The sequence below is a fragment of the Mustela erminea genome, chromosome 2 (genome assembly GCF_009829155.1).
Source record: "Mustela erminea isolate mMusErm1 chromosome 2, mMusErm1.Pri, whole genome shotgun sequence".
In the NCBI taxonomy this organism is placed as follows: Eukaryota; Metazoa; Chordata; class Mammalia; order Carnivora; family Mustelidae; genus Mustela; species Mustela erminea.
In genome coordinates, this window is record NC_045615.1 from 160,904,817 (window position 1) to 160,926,667 (window position 21,851).

The 21,851-nt window shown below is 45.6% G+C and overlaps 1 protein-coding gene and 1 long non-coding RNA gene across 5 annotated transcripts in view; both read left to right on the plus strand.

Moving 5' to 3' along the window:
- LOC116585247 overlaps positions 1–12,571 on the plus strand; it is an 82,738-nt gene extending 70,167 nt beyond the window's left edge. Inside the window, exon 4 of the long non-coding RNA XR_004283516.1 lies at positions 12,458–12,571. This is a non-coding gene — a long non-coding RNA (uncharacterized LOC116585247). The remainder of the gene's footprint in view (positions 1–12,457) is intronic.
- A 4,794-nt stretch (positions 12,572–17,365) lies between these two features.
- The window catches only part of FRAS1 (Fraser extracellular matrix complex subunit 1), a 416,244-nt gene continuing 411,758 nt past the window's right edge, over positions 17,366–21,851 (plus strand). For 2 of the 4 annotated variants that reach the window (XM_032334684.1, XM_032334685.1), the window contains exon 1: positions 18,501–18,691. In XM_032334684.1, coding sequence (XP_032190575.1) covers positions 18,616–18,691 — 76 coding nt within the window. In that variant the 5' untranslated portion in view covers positions 18,501–18,615. Of the gene's footprint in view, positions 17,386–18,500; positions 18,692–20,818; positions 21,417–21,851 lie in introns of those variants that run through there. The other 2 variants (XM_032334686.1, XM_032334688.1) reach the window with 2 other exon arrangements.

Below are 21,851 nucleotides of genomic sequence, written 5' to 3' on the forward strand. Positions count from 1 at the left end.
AAGGGTTTTTTTTTTTTTGGGGGGGTGTTATATCAGAAGAAATACCCCAGTTTGGATTGAAAGGGACAGAGACAGAATGAAATGAAAGCAGGTTTTTGGTCCCCCAAATTGTAAGGCCAAGAAACAGTCTGCAAATGAGCTCTAATTTTCAAGAAAAGGGGAGGTTGACTTGAAGGGCAGGACTTTGGTTCCAGAGGGCAGAGCTGTGAGTCACAGAGGACTGTTCCCAAGCTTTTAAACCTAACGGATATGCCCAGTTGGATTTTGAAATTGCTTGGGACCAGTAACTCTTCTTTTCTGTCCTTTTTCTCCCCTTTGGAATGGGGCATCTATAACTGTTACCCGAACCCTGTCCCACCATCATATTTTGTGAGCGTATGTCTTAGTCTGTTCAGGCTGCTATAATTCAACTCCATAGACTATGTGACTTAGAAACAACAAAGGTTTATTTCTCACGGTCTTGAGGCTGAGAAGTCTAAGACCGAGGTGCTGGCAGGTTTGGTTTCTGATGGCAGCCCATCTTCTGGTTCATAGAGAGCACCTTCTTGCTGTGTTCTCACATAGTGAGGGGGGTGAAAGAGATCTCTTGGGCCTCTTTTATCGGGTCACTAATTTCATCCATGAGGGATTCAGCCTCATGACCTAAGGACCTCTGCAAAGCCCCATCTCCTAATACCATCACCTTGCAGGTTGGGATTCAACATATGAATCTTGGGGGACACACCCTGTATTCAAACCGTAGCACCATATAACTAGTTTTCTAGTTCACAGGTCCACAAATGGGGGGAGATCTTGCCCCATGAGCCATCATAATTAGGATCTCTCTCTCTCTCTCTCTCTCTCTCTCTCTTTTTTTTTTTTTTTTTTTTTAGGATCTCATTTCTTTTTGACTCGCATGAAATTTGGGACTTTGGAGCTCATGGTATTTATGAGACTATTGCGCTACCTACCGCACTAACGAGACATCTGGAGCTGATGGTACTTAGACTTTGGACATGCAATGGGTAGAGACTTTTGGAGATACTGAGATGTGATAGAGCAACATCTCCCTGACTGAAGTAATTAATTTTCCTTTTCCTAAGAACCTGAAATGGCCTCCTTGGAGATAGTTTGTAGGGGAATGCTGATCTTTTTTTAGGACTTATCACTACTACGTCTCATCCCTGCTATACATATGTAACCAGACTCAAGACCCATCACACTCCAGAGGCTGAGATACATTGACCTATGAGGAGACAGCATATACAGCCAAAATAATTACAATTTAAACCAGATAAATGTTTACAGAAATGGATCCTAAGAATGCTAGATTAAGATGCACAGAAATTCCCAAATTCTGATGATTTTCCTTTCCTATGCACAGAATCCCTACTGAATGACACTAAGTTTTGGAAGTCGAGAAGGAAGATAAACCATGTACATTTCTGGTAGGTCAGAGAGAACACCAGTCTCTCTTTATCAAAGGGCTTTGGCTCTGGAGACTGGCTGAAGGTTCACAATTATTTGTTGTACGTAGTAATTTAAGTCAGACGTTTTTCATTTAATTTAGAGCATAGACAAATCAAGAAAGATTTTAGTGCACTGCCTATATATTTGGGTCTAAGGGCACTGTGATCAATTACACACAAAAGATCTAAGCAGGTCTAAGCATTCTGATGACTAATTGGGCCCCACATTTATTACAGTAACCGTAGCTGTCGTATCTCTATGATTAAGTGCTGTTACTTGTTCCTGGTTATCCTGCTATCCCATAATACTCACTGAATTCATAGAGCCCTGTTAGATGACAACTTTCCCATGGTGACTTCCGAGGAAGAGTCACCACAGAGGTCTTCAGAGATAATCAGGGCTCACTCAGCAATGAATTTAATGTCTTAGAAAAGGCAGCTATAGGGCATCTGGGAGGCTCAGTCGGTTAAGCCTCTGCCTTCAGCTCAGGTCCTGATCCCTGAGTGGGGTCCTGGGATCGAGTCCCACATTGGGTTCCCTGTTCAGCAGGGAGCTGGCTTCTCCCCGTCACTCTCCCTCTGTGCTTTCCCTCTCTCTCTCTCTCTCTCTCTCACTCAAATAAATAAATGAAATCTTGAAACAAAAAAAAAGAAGAAGAAAAGGTAGTTATATTCATCATCTCTCTTTTTCTCTAAGTTGTAAGCTTCGGCCATTTTATTAACTTTTCTAAAAAGTACGTATGCCTTTGATTTATACTTATTTTTTATGTTGTATTTAATTAATTTATGTTTTCACATTTATGAATCCATTTCTTTTAATTTGTCTGGAATAATTTATCATTTTTTCTTGATTTTAGAGTTAAAATGTTAGCTTTTCTATTTTCAATCTTTCTTACTTTTAATACATTTAAAAATATATTTATTTAACAAGATGGGATCAGAAGGGAGACAAACCATAAGAGACTCTTAATCTCACAAAACAAACTGAGGTTTGCCAGGGGTAGGGGGGTAGGGTGAGGGGGGTGGGGTTATGGACATTGGGGAGGGTATGTGCTATGGTGAGTGCTGTGAGTTGTGTAATCCTGGGGATTCACAGACCTGTACCCCTGGGGCTAATAATACATTATATGTTAATAAATTAAAAACAAAACAAAACAAACAAACAGAAAGAACTACAAAAAGTTTATTTATTTATATATTTGAGAGAGAGAGGGAGAGAAAGAGTGAGCACAAGCAGAGGGAGGGGGAGGGGGACAGAGCAGCAGAGGGGGAGGGGGAAGGAGAGACTCTCCAGCAGACTCTGTGCTCAGTGCAGAGCAAGCCCAACATGGGGTCCGATCCCACAACCTGAGCTGAAACCAAGAATCAGAAGCTCAAATGACTGAGCCACCCAGGCGCCCAGTTTTAATACATTTTTAAAGCTCTGACTATTCCTACCTCTTGCTTTCAGATGCCATATTCAACTGTATCACATAGGTTTTGATAAGCCATTTTCTCTGTTATTTTTTCATTGTTTGTAACTTCGGTTTTTATATCCTCTTAAATAAAGAGTTATTTAAAGGATTGCTTTGAAATTTTTAAGCATACATATTATAAAATGACAAAACTATTTTTTCTTGTTAATTCTTATGTTTATTGTATTTGTTAGAGAATATGTTGTATATAGCTTTTTCCTTTCTCGAATTTCTTGGGATTTTGCGTATGGCCTAATGCACTGACAATGTTTATAACTGTTTCCTCTGTGTTGGGAAAGCAAATGCGTCCTCTACTTTTTGGGGCAAAGAAGAAGACTTAATTCTGTGCAGCTCTTCCTACACCCACTGTCTTCTCCTTTCCCCCTTTAACTCTCAACAGCAACTTCAGAATTCTGCTCTGCGTCTTTAACATTCCAAAACTAAGGGGCGCCTGGGTGGCTCAGGGGTTCACCCTCTGCCTTTGCTTGGGTCACGATCCCAGGGTCCGCATCTCCCTCTTCCTCTCACTCTGCCCCTCCCCACCACTCGCGCTCTCTCTCTCCCTCTGTCTCAAATAAATAAGTAAATAAATAAAATTTTTTAAAATCCCAAATTAAAGTAGATCAATGACCTTTGCCATTTTACTTCCCTACTTCCTCTCTGCTTCCGCATCCCCTACCCTACCTTCCAAAAACCTTTTATTTCAAAACTTCTCTTTCATTAGCTCTAATTTCTAGGTATTACTGGAATTTTATTTTCATTTTGTAAAAGATTTTATTTATTCATTTGAGAGAGAGAGAATGAGAGAGCGAGAGCACAAGAGGAGAGAGGTCCGCGGGGGAAGCAGACTCCCCGCCCAGCAGGGAGAGCCCAAAGTGGGACTCAGTCCAGGACTCCAGGATCGTGATCGGGGCCAAAGGCAGTCGCTTAACCAACTGAGCCGCCCAGGCACCCCCTGGAATTTTCATTTTAAACTATTGTTTACTTTTCCTTGAATTGTGACTTTTCACTTTTTATAATCCTTATTCAGCATTTCTACTTTACAAATTGCATCAAGTTTTAATTTTAACAGCTTGTTTTTTACTTTTTAAAAACTAGGATTTTCTGCTCACCATTGTTTCTTGTACACTCAGTCTTTTGCTAACTTGAGACATTTTTCCCGAATTAATTTTTTCTTTGCTTTGTTTCCTAAGGAAAAATTTATAGGTAGTGTATTTTGTGATCATATAAAATTTATTCTTTTACTCTCCTGTGGAGATGATATCTAGGGTGATAAAGAGTTCTTGGATCTTACTTCTTTTCTCTGGAAACCTGTAACTATTTTTTTCTGCTTTCCAGAGTTGCAGGTGAGAAATCCATTGTGATTTCTTTCTTGTCTAAGTTAATCTGTGTGTGTGTGTGTGTGTGTGTTTTAATGTCTCGAAGTGTTGGATTTTCTTTTTACCTTTGGCATTCACAGTTTTTATCAAATTTTATCAAAATGCATGTCCCTTAAAATATTAATTATACCTCGCACATTTTATTTATTTATTTATAATTATGATGTCATGTTCGTCACCATACAGTACATCATTAGTTTTTGATGTAGTGTTCCAAGATTCGTTGTTTGTGTATAACACCCAGTGCTTTATGCAATCTGTGCCCTCCTTAATCCCCATCACTGGGCGAACGCATCTCCCCCACACCCCTCCCCTCTAAAACCCTCAGTGTGTTTCTAGGAGTCCACAGTCTCTCATGGTTCGTCTCCCCCTCCGATTTCCCTCCCTTCATTTTTCCCTTCCTTCTCCTAATGTCTGCCATGCTGTTCCTTAAGTTCCATAAATAAGTGAAACCATATGATAATTGACTTTCTCTGCTTGACTTATTTCACTCAGCATAATCTCCTACAGTCCTGTGCATGTTGATACAAAAGTTGGGTATTCATCCTTTCTGATGACCAGTATTCCATTGTGTATATGGGCCACATCTTCCTTATCGATTCGTCTGTTGAAGGGCATCTCTGCTCTTTCCACCATTTGGCTATTGTGGCCTTTGCTGCTATGAACATTGGGGTGCAGATGGCCCTTCTTTTCACTACATCTGTATCTTTGGAGTAAATACCCAGTAGTGCAATTGCAGGGTCATAGGGAAGCTCTATTTTTAATTTTTTGAGAATCTCCACACCATTTTCTGAAGCGGGTGCGCCAACTTGCATTCCCACCAACAGTGTAAGAGGGTTCCCCTTTCTCCACATCCTCGTCAACATTTGTTGTTTCTTGCTTTGTCAATTTGTGCCTGACCCATTTTAATCCAAAAAGCATAGTCTTTCTTCTGTTCTCTTTTTAAACTTCTCATATGTTTTCTTTTTACCTCTTGGATTGCTCTTTTTGTGTGTGTTTCAACTCTTCTGGACGTGTCTACCATGTCTTTTTACTCACAACTCCAAATTTTGTATTTTGGGGCTTTGTTGTAATATAGTTTCTTTATTTGATCTTTTACATTTTCATTTTGTTTCCAGAGTATTCACTCTTTTTTGGTGTTCTAATAAATTTCAAAATTCAAATACTATGGTTTTGAACATTAGAAACTGATTTTAATAACATTTTAAATCTTTATTTATTTATTTTAGAGAGAGAGAGAGAGAGAGAGATGAACAGCACAAGCAGAAGAGGCTTAGGGAAGGAAGAGAGAGAATTTCAAGCAAAGTCTATGCAGGAATGGATATCACGACCCCGAGATCAGACTTGAGTCGAAACCCGGAGTCAGACGCTTAACCATCTGAGCCACCCAGGTGCCCACTTAATAATTTTTTTCTTAAATTGTCTTCTCTGTATATATTTATCTTCTTCAATGGGAAGCAATTGTCCTGTTTTTGTTTTGTTTTTGTTCTGGCACATCACTGAGCCTCTTATACAATCGGAGATCCTTCTTTGCTCCCCCATAACGTGTGTCTGTAAGTCAGCCTGCTGGCATGTTCCCAGTAGGTGGTGGCCAGACAGGAGGTGAGTGTTAAGAAGAATGTTGTTCTGGTGAGCCAGGAGTCAGCTGGGAGCGTGACGTGACATATGTCAGCATTCATTGGTCGGAGTGTGTGTGCGGGGTGGAGTTGATTCTTAGCCCCCAAAAGGGGGACAGTTCAGCTCAATGGTATAATTGCTCCTGAGAATGGCCTGGAGTGGCGCACTACAGGGTCCCTTATACTGGGGGCATCTGCTTCTCTCCAACGGAACTATTTTATTCTAGTAGATGCAAAATCAAACTTCGCTGCAGTCTCCACTGGGGCGGTAGAACTTCTCGAAGGCCTGGTCTTCGGTCCTCCAGCCTTGTAAGACGCTCTGTAGAAGCCGCCCTAGCCAGGCGAGACGAGCCATCTCGACAGGACAGTAAATCCTAAGCGGGCCACGCTTTCTTCATTTCCTCCCCAACCCAAGGCCCTCTTCATGGTAGTTGCTCATCTTACTAATCCGCTGGGAGAGAGGGGGCTGTGTGCTCAGACTCCCGTCTTCCCAGCACGAATAGCAACTGTTTCTTTGCTTCTTTCCTTATGTTTTCTTTCTTTCTTCCACCGAGGACTCTGTTTAGACAGATACTGGGTCTCCTGGAGCTGTATTATATTTTATTGCTCAAAATTTTGAAAATACCCTCAGTTTTTATCTTCCAGACTACTGATTAAAGTCTACAGCCATGTATATTTTATTATTTCGAATTCTGTTAAGTTGTCCTTGTTTTGGAAATTATCTTTATTTTCCAAAACCCCTTTCTGTTTTTAACTGCTCTTTTTTCTTTTATAGCAGCTAGTGCTTATTTTACAGAAATGCTGTCCCTTGAAATAATTCTGAGGATATGAATTTAATCTTCTCAGATGTTTTCTTGTGTTTCTTGAATGATGCCTTTTTTACTCTGGGATCAGTTATTTTGTTTGTCTTTAAATTTCTACCTCAAGCTGTGGTACTTTTCTCAAACGTGTTTTGATTTTTGTTGTCCATCCCTATTTATGACAGGATGAGGTTGACTACTATACGTAATTGATGTATGTTTCCTCAGTAACAGGTCACTTCGGTAGCTTCTCCAAATGGGTGTTGGTGTTTGGAGATGCCAGAAGGTGCATTTACTAAAGAATTGTGTGGATAGACACATGGGTAGGATTCCTCCCAATCACATAGGCACTAGGTGGGCAGGCTAGCTGGGAACTAACTGTTCAAATTAGAAAAGTGTTAGTCTGGATGTAAGTGCTTTATCGCAGGAGTAATACAAATTAATGTTTGTATTCATCAGTGTTATTTTATTTTCCATTGATATAGGTAACCATTCACAGAGATGAAAATAACTGAGGTTATTTTGGTGGTGTATGTATAGTAGCATCATATAGACAACTCTCCAGTTCAATCCAAAGCTTGTTATAAAGTTTTTTTCATACACTCCAGTTCTAAGAGGATTTATAAATACAGTTGTGGATGAAAACAATTGCCTTCTTTTTCAGATGAATTTTAGAAAATCGGAGTAAAAAACTTTTCTTTGTATTTTTTTCCTGTGAGTGGAAAGCACAAAAAGTTTTGATGTTCTGGCCACGCTAGAGCATACAGGTACATGTATGCATAAACTGTGTCCTGTCCTTGGATATTTGGACATTAATTGCATTTTACAGCAATTCCTTCCCTCTACTTATTTGAGGGAGCTCTCTGTTTTTGTAGCAGGTCTTTCTCTGACTACAACACTTGAAGTAAATTAACACAGTACAAATCTTTACATCTTATAAAAAGCTTTGGCCTTCCTTCATTCATTGCAAGTTAAATTTTTCTATACCGATGCCACATTGGATGCATCATTGATCCAGATTCATGCTGATACGCGTTGGTGAGAAGAAGCAGAGGAGGAGGCTGAAGTTGATAGGAGAGTGCTAATTCACGGAGACAGGAACATTTCTCCCATCTCTGGGGCACTTTCACACTGCATAGAGTTTTTGGTTCTAAACAAGAGGTTAAGAGACACAGGGTCACAGGTCTTCATTGTCTGCATTTCCACCTTCTTTTTTGTCTCTGCCCACAAGGGAAATATTTCTCATCTCTATACCTTCCTAAAAATGACAGCAGGCTCAGGACTGCCTGTCTGCCAGGGGACTCCCGTGGGAACCCATGGCCGGTTTTTCCCTGCCTTTTCCAAGTCCGCAATCATTTAAAGATTGAGTCACTCCAGAGGCACAAAAACCAGACCTATTGCTGCTCAGTTGTTCCTCGACGCCTGTAGAATAAGGGGGAAAAACAACAAAATCAAATGCTAATGGATTAGAATGAGCAAACATGCCAGACTCACACTGATAGTAAAAGTCACAGTTCCTATTATATCATCACTGGAAATCTTTAAAATCTTTAAACCTTCAAAAAATAAAGACGCCTAAAGGTCTTCTACCACGGATGAAGAATGAGACCATGACCTCGCTTCCTGCTTCTCACTCACGATCAGAGAGATACTGTTATCATCATCAACATCATCATCATCAGTTTTGATTTATCTGAATAGCCTGCTGAAACAGACCTCTGGGAGCATTTACATATCCAATGACTACAGGATGATTATTCATAGCCTTAAAACTGCCTCGCACATAAAAATGCCTGACCTAGCTGAAAGTTCTTAATAATAATACTTTATACTTGTATGGTGCTCTTAATGTTTCAGAAGATTTTCACAGACATTTTCTTAATTTGAGACTGAAAACGACCCAGGTCGGTAAATAAATTCCAAGTATTATTATCTCCTTTTTACAGATGAGGACTTAGAGGACCTAGTTATGACTTAGTTGAAGTCAGTCAACCAGTTAGTCTTAGAATTTAGACTGCAAGCGAGGTGTTACTTCCTGGGTTCAGCGAGACAACAGCCTCTCTTCCCTTGCTTTGTGGAGGCCATGTCTTTGGTTGCAGTGAAAATAATCTCAGAATCATGAGTTTGCTTCTGAGAAGGTAGAAGATGTTGTTCTTTGTCATTTCTGCTCTGAGGTCTTTAAAAAGCCTTGGTGATGGGGTATGAGGAGCTCAGACACACCAAGGGGCTTGAGTTCACTAATATCAGTTACTCGTTGTGTTGCCTCAGAAAGAACACCCTGAAAACCAGCTGGCTTCAGGAGTAATCTTGGCATTATGCTGAATCTTCCCTCATGAAGAATGTATTTGGTATTTCCTATCTCATGGAGTCTTTATTTTCTTCAAAGGTTCTAATAGCGTGCACGTGTGTAACCCCCCAAACTCATGGACATGAGAGTGAATGTGGACCAATGAAACACAAAGATAACATTTGCGAGGGGCTCATGAGAAAGTAGGTTCTTCTTTTCTAACATGGCTCTGGATTAACCCTTTATAGATTGGACAAAAAAAAAAAAGCATATACCTCTGAGAATTGCTAGCTGTTGTTCTGTATTGAAAAGCTGGATCTTAGTGGAAGTGAAGCGACACAGTGGAAGGCCACGTCGGTCAGGATAGGTTAAGTTAGGCTGAAGTAACAACACCCAAGCCTTGTACAGTGTGTTTCTCAAACTGCCTGTCCAGTGAGTGTTGGGAGGAGCCTCTGTTCCAAACAGTTCTTTCGGGGTTTGGGCTTACTGAGGTTCCATCACCTGTGATGCTGCCATCACGGGTTTCAGACTTCAGTGAGACAGAGAAAGGAATATTGCTATGGTTGTTTTGGTTGTTTTGGCTCAAAAGTGATGCAGCCCATTGTCTGCAGTGGTGCTGTCCTATAGAAAGAGAAGGTGAACCACGTGTGACTCACATGACTGACTTTGTTATTGTTGTTACTGTTGTTCCAGATTTGGAAGTAATGCTTCTTTGCTAAGGTTTCTTTGTTATGTGTCTTTATGTTGTTAATTGGGCTATAATTTACCCACAGTAAAATTTACTTTTTTAAGGGTACAATTCTGTGAGTTTCAGCAAGCATAGATAGTCATGTAATTTTGATTTCAAGCAAGTTTTTTTTAAAACACTTCCGTCTCTCCCCGGTGTACCCTGTGCCCTTTGTAGTTAACCCCTCCTCCTTCCCTCGGCCCCTGGCAACCACCGTTCGATCTGTTGTCTGACCCCATGGTTTTGCCTTTCAACAATGTCATATAAACAGAGTATGCGGCTCTGGGGATTGGTTCTTCTCATTCAGCATGATGCCTTTGAGGTTCGACCATGCTGTGGTGGGTATCAGTAGTTTGTTCTTTTTGTTGCTGAATGGTATTCCATTGTATGGATACACTACAGTTTGTTTGTCCATTTCCCCGTCGAGGGACATTTAGGTTGTTTCTCAAATGTTTTTGGTGACCAGTAAAGCCAATATAAACCATTTTTGTGTGAACATGGTTTTTCATTTCTTGTGGAAACATTTACCAGTGGGATGATGCAGTCATATGGTAACTTCATGTTTAATTTTTTTTAAAAAAGATTTTATTTATTTACTTGAGAGAGAGAGAGAGACAGAGAGACAGAACATGAGTAGGGAGAGAGAGAGAAGGAAAAGCAGACACCCTGCTGAGCAGGGAGCCTGACACGGGGCTCTGTCCCACGACCCTGGGATCACAACCTGAGCCAAAGACAGACACTTAACCTAATGAGCCACCAAGGTGCCCCAATGTTTAATTTTATAAGAAACTGTGAAACTTTTTTCCAAAGTGTCTGCACATTTTGCATTAACACCAGCGATATATATGAGAGTTCCAGTTGCTCCACATCATTGCCAGTGCTTGATGTTGTCATTTTTAAAGATCTATTTTTAAATATTTCCTTTTTTCTCCTTTCTTCTTTCCTTCCTTCCTTCCTTCCTTCCTTCCTTCCTTCCTTCCTTCCTTCTCCTTCCCATTCTCATAGATGTGTAGTGGATGTAAGTAAACCCAATTTTCTAGTAGCCATATTTTGAAAAGTAAAAAGCAACAGGCAAAGTCAGTTTTAATAACATCTTTTTTTTTTAAGATTTTATTTATTTATTTGACAGAGAGAAATCACAAGTAGATGGAGAGGCAGGCAGAGAGAGAGAGGGAAGCGGGCTCCCCGCCGAGCAGAAAGCCCGATGCGGGACTCAATCCCAGGACCCCGAGATCACGACCTGAGCCGAAGGCAGCGGCTTAACCCACTGAGCCACCCAGGCGCCCCTTAATAACATCTTTAAGAGAACATATTCAAAATATTACCACTTCAAGATGTAATTAATATGAAAATCATTGAGATACTTTACATTCTGTTTTTGGGTGTCCTGTCTTTGAAATCTGATGTATAGAGCTCAAGAGCCACATGTGTTTAGGGGCTGCTGTATTGGTCACTGTCGCCACAGTGCAGGTCTACATGTAGTTACCAGCCTCACTTGTGACTGTGAGTGGGGTGAGAAAACACGGTATCTCCGTGTATCCAGGAAACATGGGCGAGCACAAGTAATGTCCATCACAAAGGCAGAGTGGAAAGAAAGAATGAATTCAGGTCTTTTATAACATCGTTAAAGTACTAAATGGAACTGAGTCTGAAGATCTTCTACAGAGAGCCTTAGCTTCTAGTTATGACAGACAGTAAGTGCTGTGTATGGTTTAAGTCAGTTTGAATTAGCTGATTCTGTTATTTGAAAATTCCTCCAGCATAATTTTGCCCTGCACAATTAAATTTGCCTTTAGTATAGAAGAATGAGAAAATACAGTCAGGACAAAAAGAGAAATTAAAAGTCACCTGCAATCTCAGATAATATTTTGGTGTACAGTTGGCCTTTGAACAACATGGAGGTTAGTGGCACTGACCTCCTCCAGAGTCAAAAATCCACACAGAACTTTGATTCCCCCGAAATTTAACTTATGGCCTACCTTTGACTTTGAAGTCATACTGATAACATAAACACTCAATTAAGACATATTTTGTATGTTGTATGTATTATGTACTGTTTTCTTACCACAGAGAAGCTGTAAAAAAGAAAATATTAAGAAAATCTTAAGAGAAAATACACTTATAATGCTGTACTGTATTTATATGAAAAAATTCATGTATAAGTGGACCCGTATAGCCCTAACCTCTGCTGTTCAAGGATCAACTGTATATCTTTTGAGACATGTATATGAATATGTGTGTATGAATGTATTAAAGTACGTGTGTATAAGCAAAATCATGGAAACATTTTATTATTATAATTTAACCTATGTTTTCCACCCAATAATATTTTGAAAAATCTTTCCATGCCAATAAATAATGTGTTTAAACTCTCATTTTTAAAAAAGATTTTATTTATTTATTTGACAGACAGAGGTCACAAGCAGGCAGAGAGGCAGGCAGAGAGAGAGAGAGAGAGAGAGAGGGAAACAGGCTCCCCGCTGAGCAGAGAGCCCTATGCAGGGCTCTATCCCAGGACCTAGGATCATGACCTGAGCCGAAGGCAGAGGCTTAACCCACTGAGCCACCCAGGCGACCCCTAAACTCTCATTTTTAATCTCTAGGTAAATACTCACCTTTATGGAAAAGTCACAATCTACTTAACACATCCTGTATAATAAGCCATTCAGAACATTTCATTGTTTAAGTTGGAGTAAGGGCAGAGGTGGTGTGTGTTTGAAATAGCTTTTTTTCTTTTCTTTTTCAGAGAGAGAGAGAACACGCATGCCAGTGAGTGCAAGCAAGTGTGGGCAGAGGGAGAGGTGGAGGCAGAGGGAGAATGAGAATCCCAAGCAGGTTCCAGGCTCAGCATGGAGCCCTTAGTGGAGCTCCATCTAGCCCTGAGATCATGACCTGAACTGAAATCAAGAGTCCAAAGCTTCACAGACTGAGCCACCCAGGTGCTCCTTGAAACAGCTTTCTTTTTTCTTTTCTTTCTTTCTTTCTTTCTTTCTTTCTTTCTTTCTTTCTTTCTTTCTTTTTTTTTTATTAACACATAATGTATTATTTGTTTCAGGGGTACAGGTCTGTGAATCATCAGTCTTACACACTTCACAGCACTCACCATAGCACAGACCCTCCCCAGTGTCCATCACCCAGCCACCCTCTCCCACCCACCGACCAGCAACCCTCACTTTGTTTCCTGAGATGAAGAGACTCTTATGGTTTGTCTCCCTCCTGACCCCATGTTGTTGAAATAGCTTTTCATATGAAATAAAAGCAAAGAGCATTTGGGAATCCTGTTGCCTCCCTTTGTACCTCTGCTTTTTATACCCGGCCTCCCCTCAGTTATTTCAGTAGAGGAAAAAAAATACAAGAGGGAATATATGGCCCAGCAAGGTGATGAGATGTTTAGTAAAATTAAAAAAAAAATTAGTTTCCTATAAAGTTTTCAGTAATTTATTCTCACTGCCATGACTTCATTGTACTTATTACCAACATTGATTAGATAGACAAGTTACTCAAGGTATTGTACATGTAACTAGAAAGTAATTAGTGATACAGAGAACAACAAATTAAGTTGCAAAAATCCAGAAGTATGCAGTAGGAAAGTGTAGGATGAATCAGGTCCAGTCCTGTAGGACTCTTACTTATAAAACAAAAGTCAGTATAGTCTGTCTGGGAAAGAACTTGATTAAATGTGCTGAGATGACCCATTTTCCTCTTTTGGCTGCTGTGGCCATTTGGCATTTTCAGTGACCTCTGATGCTTGGCTTTCTGCTGTGCTGTTGTGATAGGCACAGGGCTGATATGAAAAATATTTGACAACAGCGATGCAGGGACCCCAGCTTCCCACAGCTGCTATAACTGAACCAGTGTAGAAGGTCTGCCGGCTGTCCCAAATGCGGAAGAAGGAAACAAACAATCAAAAAAAGCCAACAAAACAAAACAAAACAAAAACTTGGGGTTTTTGTTTATTCCAGAAAAAAATTCCTAGGTACGAAGCCCTTTTTTTGGGAGGGGAGTAGGTCTTCCATATCCTTCTAGTGATACTGCTGGGGAAACCATCATTTCCCACAAAAATAAATGGTGAATAGACATTCCCGTTCTCTAAAGCAATACCTAAATTCACAGAAGAGGATTAATATTCTGAATATATGAAGAACTCTTACAGTTCTACACAGAATCAAAAACCCAACTAACAGAGAAATACAAAGAGGTCATTCAGACACATACTGAGAAATACAATAAATATAAGAAAAAATTGTTTTACTTTACTAATGAGCAAATAAAATGAGATTTTAAAAATACCTATATTTCATTTGGTTAACACCTGTTAAGTGGCTACCATGTGTCAGATATGGTGCTAAGCAATTTTATTTTATTTTATGCAAATAAAAGTCCTGGGAGGACTTAGAGTAACGGACTTTTATTATAATGTCCATCTCATAGGCAAGGAATCTGAGGTTCAAGGAGGGTAAGATGCCTGAGGTGACATAGTTAATAAGTAGTGTTAAGCAAAATGCCATTTTGCCGTTTGAGATTTACAAAGATTAAATGATAGGTATCAAAATGAAAAATATGCATCCCTTTGACCCAACACCTTCACCTCCAAAATTTACCCCAAGGCGATAATTGTGTAAGTGCACAAAGGACTTTTATAAGGACATTTAGTGCCATATTATTTATAACAGCAAAAAACTGGGAACAACATAAATGTTCTTCAGCAGAGGGTAGGCCAAAAATGTAAAGACCTGTCCATATACTATAAACCCAAGCAGCAGTTAACAAGAATGAGATAGACCAATATGATTTGGCTTAGAACACTGTGGCTTAACTATATTGTTCAGTGGGAGAAAAAAAAAAAACAACTCATGTTACAAGAAAGCCTATAAATTATGACTTTATTTTCATCAGAAGAATTCTGTTAAGCAGAGAGAAATGTTTGTCTGTGTTTGCTGTGGTTGAGCCTGTGAAGGGGCTAGGTGAAAGCAGAGCCCATCAGTGTATACTTGCGTGTTACCTGAGTGTTCTTTTTGGTGTAACTATTTGAAGCAGAAAAAGGAGAAAAACCAACAACTATCCTCACGTGCCTAAACGGACAAACCCGAACAAAAGCTGTCTGTGAGCTGGGGCTTTGGGGTGGAGCAGTCCCGTTAGCGCTCACTCAATACCCCCGTTTTCTCCCAGGGGTCCGACCTCTTTTGAGGTTAGGCTGGGGCCCGTGACTCATTCTTGCCACTGGGCTCTGCGAGGAAGGGCTAAGGCCTTTGGGGATCGTCATTCCTCCTTTATCGCTTTGTCGGCCCTGTGCAGAGGCTGCCTGCAACGTGTTGCGTCCCGCCGGAGCAGCGAGACGGAGTCCCAGGGGCTGGATGTCAGCGGAAAGTCAACTTCTGCGGTCTTTCGACCCTGCGGTTTGGGGGTTCGCTGGTCTCTGCAACCGGCGCTGCTTGCTCTAACGTGCGTTGCCGTTTATGACCGTCTGACTTCAGAATGATCACTCTCTGAACATCAGTATTTCTCCAGTCATTGCAGACAATAATGGTGGCCGTCACCCAGGGTTGCTGGAGGACTAAGAGGGAAAGTGTGCACTGTTAGGCTCTGGTGGTTACTTTCACACGTCCTGGCTATTACTTTTGTTTTTGCTGGTGTTTCCCCAAACGGGGCAGCACCCGGGTCAGGGCAAGGTCACTAGTGATAGCAGGGCCAACCCAAGGAGATACCGTGGGACACATTAAGAGAAGTTGTGGAATCTTGACATGTCAGTGAAGACGACTGAAGATACAGACCCAACTCTCTGGCTGGTGACATGCCAACTCCTTGTCACAGAAAGCCTGGTTGTTGGAATGAGGTTAAGTTAAAACAGAGATAACCTAGTTATCATTAGCTGCATCTCCATAAAAATGCCCACTAAATTTCCATCGTGATGTAATAGGTTATGCTAATATAATTATCTTCCTGGGGCACCTGGTGGCTCAGTCCTTTAAGCGGTTAAGTGTCTGCCTTCAGCTCAGGTCAGGATCCTAGGGTTCTGGGATCGAGCCCTGCATGAGGCTCCCTACTCAGTGGGGAGTTTGCTTCTCCCTCTCCCTCTGCCTGCCTCTCCCCCTCCTTGGGCTCTCTTTCTGTCTCCATCAAATAAAGAAATGAAATCTTAAAAAAAATTATTCTCCTGGTATCTCGATTTAAGCCACCGTGGAAGGTGCTAATATTACTGATTGTTTGACCCTTTCAACCATTTGATCATCTTGCAGTGGGGGCTCTGGGGACGCTCACCTTCTACCCAGTCAGGGCTGAGGCAGGATGAACTGTGTGGGCAGGTGTGGGCCCCTGTGCAGGGCTGGTGGTAGAGGGGCGTGGGGGGTTATATATAAAGACGGCATATGATAAATTTGGGGTAACATGGAAATGCTGTTCTTCCCCCCTTCCTCTCCTTCCTTCATTTCCTTCCCTTTTTAAAAAGTAGCACATTTGCATTTAGCACAAGTATAGCAGATGTCTTACTGAAACTTCTTTGAGTGCCATGATTGTATGGTTTTTAAAAATCAAATCAAATCAATTCTTGAGAGAACAAATTGTCTAAGTTACTTCCAGTCAGCGGCGGCTACAACATTTCTATAAGGAGTGGATTAACAGTGGTAACCTGGGAGCCAGAGTGTGTTGGAAGCTGAGTTTTCATAGCACTATATGAGATGGAGAAAATGTCAACTTAATAAATAAAAAAGGAGAGGGGATCTTTTTCCAGGGAGGGGAGGTCACATCGCCCAGCTGCACCTGATGTGGCCACTGCTTTCAGGCACTGTTTTACCCAGTAGGTTCTTTCGACAAACGTTTAATGAGCATCTACTACTATGTGTTTGGGATACAGAGATGATACACAGACTCTGTTCCAGAGAGCATCACAGGGAGAGATTTTGGGGAGCGGTACAACCCTGGTTCCTCTAAATACTCAAAAATCAGTGCCAGGTTGTTAGGGGTTCCCGTTTCTGCTCTGGCTAAAATCGTGGTGCATACAGGAGTCGGCCGGCGCCGACCGACTGAGCGATGCTGAAAAGCGTCGGCCCAGTTTTAGGGTGTTGTAAGGACTGAACACAAGTGGGACCCCCACCGTTTCACAGCTCGGGGTCAGCTGCTTGGACAGTGTCCCCTTCCATCGGTCTCTGGGCAGCTCGCGGAGCCCGGACGTCTCCTCTCTGGGTGGGTCAGAACCCGGTCAGTGTGTCTCGGGTGCAACCATTCTCATCGTGTAAAAGGATGAACCCTAGACCTGCTCTTTTCATTTGACAACATAAAAATTGCTGCCGTCACTCGGTCCGGACCAGAAAAAAGGCCTCCACCCTCCAAGTGCGCGCCCCAGTCGGCCTGGCCCAGACATTTAGTATCCATCGCCGGCATTTGGGGGCGCGGCTGGGGCCACCGCGCGGGACCGCGCTGTCCGCGGACAGCCCGGCTCTGGGAGGCTGAAGCTGCGTTCGCGGCGGGAGGGCCCGCCTAGGACAGACCCGCCAGGGTCCTCCCAGGCGGCCGGGAGAACCCACGGGGGGACGGCAGGAGCGTCCCGGAGCGAGCAAGCCGGATCGGGTCCGCCCCACGCACTCAGTCCTGCAGGGGTGGCGCGGCGCGGGGCGGAGGAGGGCGCCAGGGCCCTTGAATGTGGGTGTCAGTCCCCCCGGATCCCTGCGGAAGCGAGAGGTGAGGACCCGGTTCGTGGGGCTCCGGGCGGTGCCCGAGCGAGCAGGGGCCGCCCCCCCCGCCCCCCCCGCCCCCTCCCGCCCCCTCCCGCCCCGCCTCCCCGGTGTGGCAGCTTCGGATCCCGCCCCAGACAAAGGCAGCCTGAGCTCCGCAGCACGAAGGAGGGGATCGGGTTGCTCGCCCGGCCTCCCCTAGCGGCGCCCTCCCCGAGTCGCCCCTTGCCCACGTGACTCTCTGGAATCTTTGCCAAAGCTCCGAGGCTCTGGGTCCCTGTTCACGCCGCGCCAGGAGCGGGGCGGGCGGCGCGGGAGGCCGCGGAGGCGGAGCCTGTGAGCTTTAAACGCCGGGAGCCGGCGGCGCCGGGCTGGTGCGCACCCGAGCTCTCCGCGCGCGGCCGGGAGTGCGGGATCCTCCAGCCCTCCGGCCCCGTCCTCCGCGCATTTACATTTTCGGCTCCGCCTGCGCCCGCGATCCCGGCTCAGCCCTGCGGCCCGGCCCCGGGCACGCGTGCGGCGGCGGTCGGCGGGGAGCCCCCCGGGAGCCCGCCGCGCCCCCGCAGCCCTCCTCGCCGGGCGCGGGCGGAGGCGAAAAGTGGCAGCAGCGCCCCCCGCGCCGCCCCCGTTCTCGCCGCCGAGGCTCGCGAGCAGCCCGAGGCGGCGCCGCCGAGTCCGGGAGCCGCCGCGGCGCCGCGCAAAGTTTCCCGCGAGCGGCCGCCGAGCCGGGGGCGCAGCCGCGGGGCGGGCTGGTCGTCGCGGCCCCTGGCGACCCCCTCTGCCGACGCGGCGCCCACGGGGTGTCACGCGAACTTTGAAAAGCCGCTCCCGACCGACGTGCGCGGGCGTCTCCGCGGCGGCACCCGGGAGCCCAGCGGTCGGGTCTCAGCGCGGGGAGGTCGGGTCGGCGGCGACGGGAACTTTCCGGAGAGTCCGCCGCGGAGACCGCGCTCGGCCGCCTCTTCGGTCCCCCCGAGCTCAGCCCACGTCGGGGACCTGCTCCTCCGGGGAGCGGCGCGCCCTGCACGCCCGCTGCGCGTGGACCGAATCCGCCGCCCGGCCCGGCGCCCCGGAGCTGCCGGAGAGTGTCCCCCGGGCCCGGCCGGCGCTGCGTTTCCCCGGAGGCAGCCGCCCGCGCGCCGCCGCTCTCCGAGCGCGCCGGAGCCCGCGTTCCCGGCGACAGCGGCTCCTCGGATGCTGAAGGCTGCGCCCCGGCAGTGCGGGCGGCGAAGCGGCTATGGGTGCCTGCGAGGTGTGGCTCGGGGTGGCCCTCGCCCTGGCGGGATTTGCAGCATTGCCTCTTCGTTCCGAAGGTGAGAGCGCGGTGCCCCCGCCCCGCCACCGTGTGTGTGTGTGTGTAAGAGAGAGCGAGAGAGAGAGAAATCCTGATCCTGCTGTTGAAAAAGCCAAGCGGGTTGACGGCACTGTGGGTCGGGTGGAAGTTTTGGGGGGTTGGGGTCGGGGTCGGGGGTGGCTGGGAGGGAGTGCAGCTCGGAGTGGCTCTTTCGGCGGCTCCGGCTCCCGATTGTTCTGCATTCCGGTCGCAAGCTGGTCCCTCCCGCCCCCCTCCCGGCCCCGAGTGCATTCGGGTGGGGGGGTCAGTCGCGGCGGCCCCGAGGTTGGATTCTCTCTCCCCACTTCCCGCTGCTCCCAACGGAAGCAACTACGTGAAGCGTCGGCGAGGAGCGAACGGTGGCTCTTACCTGGGTGAAAAGACCCCGCTCCTGGGGGACGTAAAATCCGGCGCCTCAAAACCCTCGCCACGCTCCCTTCCTCCTCGCCCAGGCAGTGTCCTGCGAAGTCCAGAGATTGTGTGACCGGGTGGCTGAGCGCGCTCGGGGCGCAGACACACGCCCGGAGAGGCGCCTCTGCGCGACCGACAGGCACGAGCCTGCTTCCTTCGGGGGGAAAGTGATGAATAGGAGTTTAGCTTCCTTCTCTTACTTCGCCCTCCTACTCCCGGGTCTCCTCCAGGGCTCCCGCCTGCGAGTAAAACCCCGAGCTGGGGGAGAGAAAGGAGTCGGAGGGAATTGTCGCCATGATTGCAAAAGCAGTCTGGGTTCGCACAGACACAGGAATCAACGAGTGAACTAAGAGTTTGGGGCGGGGGCGCGGTGGTCAGCGGAGGGCGGGCCCCGGCCAGCGCGGCGCGGGGAGCCTCCACCTGCGCCGAGGAGTCGGCCAAGTCCTGCCGCGCGTGTTGGAGAGGGGGAAGGGAGGCGGCGGGCCGGGGGGAAGAGGCCGAATCCACCGCGCTGGGCCTCGGCGTCCCCTCCCGACTCGGTCCATTATTCATGCAGCTGCGGGCGAGGGGTTCACCTGCTCCGCCGCAAATCAGCGCCGCGGCGCGGCAGGGCAGGGCGGGGCGGGGAGGGGCGCGGCGCCTTCTCCCTGCGGCGGGGTGGGGGCGGCTTGAAGGTGCAGAGCAGGGGCGCGGGGCTGGGGGCGGCGGGAGGCCAGGCAGAGGACAAAGCCCTGCCTTGGGTCGACCTCCAGCCTTCAGAGCAGCTGCCTTTTCCGCGCTAGTTTCCCTGGAGAAAGCGGCCTGGCCTCGAAGTCCGCGCCGAGTGCAGGGATTGACGGGGTAAAGGTTCCGCCTGCCCGCCCTCTCCCGGGAGGTGGGTCAGGTTCGTTCCCCAGAAGCACGTCCGGGGCCTGTGCAGCCTTCTCCAAAGGGGTCCTGCCCTGTGGAAGTCTGTCTGTATTGTATGTGTGCGCGCGCGCGCATACTGGAAACAATAAAACTTACAGGGCTTAATTATAATGATACAGCAGATGCGAGAGTTAACTCAGGCCACCTGACTCTGATTTTGAGACTTAGAAACATGTTTTCGCTTGGTGGTGGCAGTTTCTTATTTAGAATCATCCCAGCAACGCAGAAAACGTGCTTTCTCTCCCAGAGAGCTCAGCAGGGGGCAACTGAATGATGGAGTTTTTCAGAACCAAATCTCTTGAAATCACAGAAGCCATTATTAGTAAGAGCCTGCAGGGTTCGCTCTTTGGAAGACTGGTTGGTACAATGGGCAAAGTTAAAGAACTTGCACATTCTTTTGGTAGGGGAGGAGGGCAGGACACCAGGGGCGCTATTCCTCCAAAGATTCTTTGGAAACTTTGCTTCTTATGGTTTCATCCCACCTTCAGGGCATTCTAGAATCATTTCACAAATTGAACCGATAGATGTCTGAGAATTTCCATCTAGCTTGGAATGGTCCTTGTCTAGTAATGAGTGAGTGAGTGCGAACATTTATGAGCACATGTTATTTGGCTCCTACTATGCCAAGCACTTTACATACAATTATCTCACTTAATTTAATTAATTTAACTTAATTTAATTAAGTAAGTGATATCAGGCCCATAGCAAAAAAAAAAAAAAAAATCCGCTGTCACCTGATGAGTACTTTGATTTGGTTCTGTCAAGATTTTCTTTTTCTCTTCAAAATAAGGGCACTGAAGTCAAGGCTGGAAAGCTGAAGGATCTTACAGATTCCCTCAAGCTTTTTTTTAAATTAGTCTTGGCAATGATTTTTAAAATTGGAAAAGAAGCATTTACATGTGTGCTTCTCATGGTGTGACATACACTTTGATACTTTCGCTCACCGAGCCAGGGCAGAATTTGTGTTTTCTTCTTAGTGCTCAGAGAGCATCTCATACATGCTTCTAGAACACCAGTGAAGAATTCTACAATTACATCGATAAAGGTGCAGTTTCCGTCTTCCTCAGGTAGCTGTGTGCTCACTGAGGGTACAGGATGGCTCCTAATTATTCTTACATCTCCACGTCACCTGTGAGGACACACTAGGCGCTAAGAAAATACTCGTCATGTGAAGGAGCACTGCCTAATCAGTCTTCTGAATTAAGCTTACTCTGGCCTCGATGACAAACTGCCGTATGACCTTGAATGAACCACCTAACTTCTCTGGCCTGTGGTTCTGTCGTTTGCCAAATGTCGAAGTCGGCTGGCGAGGGGATAGCTGTAAGGTGCTTTTGCTAATCATCCAGCACAGGGAAAAAAGATCAACATTTGCTGCCCAATCTGTGGTCAGTTGCAACTTTCTGGTTCTGAGTTTTATGTCCATTATTAAAAGAAAAATGAATTTTTACAAGCAAATCATTGGCAGTGTTCTTTTATACTGTCTTATACTGCCGAGATGACAAGCCGCTATGATTTGACAACTTAATGAAATCAAGAAGCACAGGGAAACTTCTAGCAAATGTGACTGGTTTCTAAATCAGACCAGCTTTGCCATGACATTTTCTGGAGAAGCAGTTTCTGAATTGTGTTCACCTGTTCATCTGTGGAAATCCTGTGAAGTCACACTAGGTAGGGGCTTGGATATAGAAAAAGATTATTAAACTGGAGGTTGAGAGAATTGAGTTCTAGTCTGTGTCCTGTAAGTCCTCATGCAGCTTAGTCAATCCCACAGTCTTCCAGACTTTTCCTAGAAATGAATGCCGATAACAGAATACGTTGGA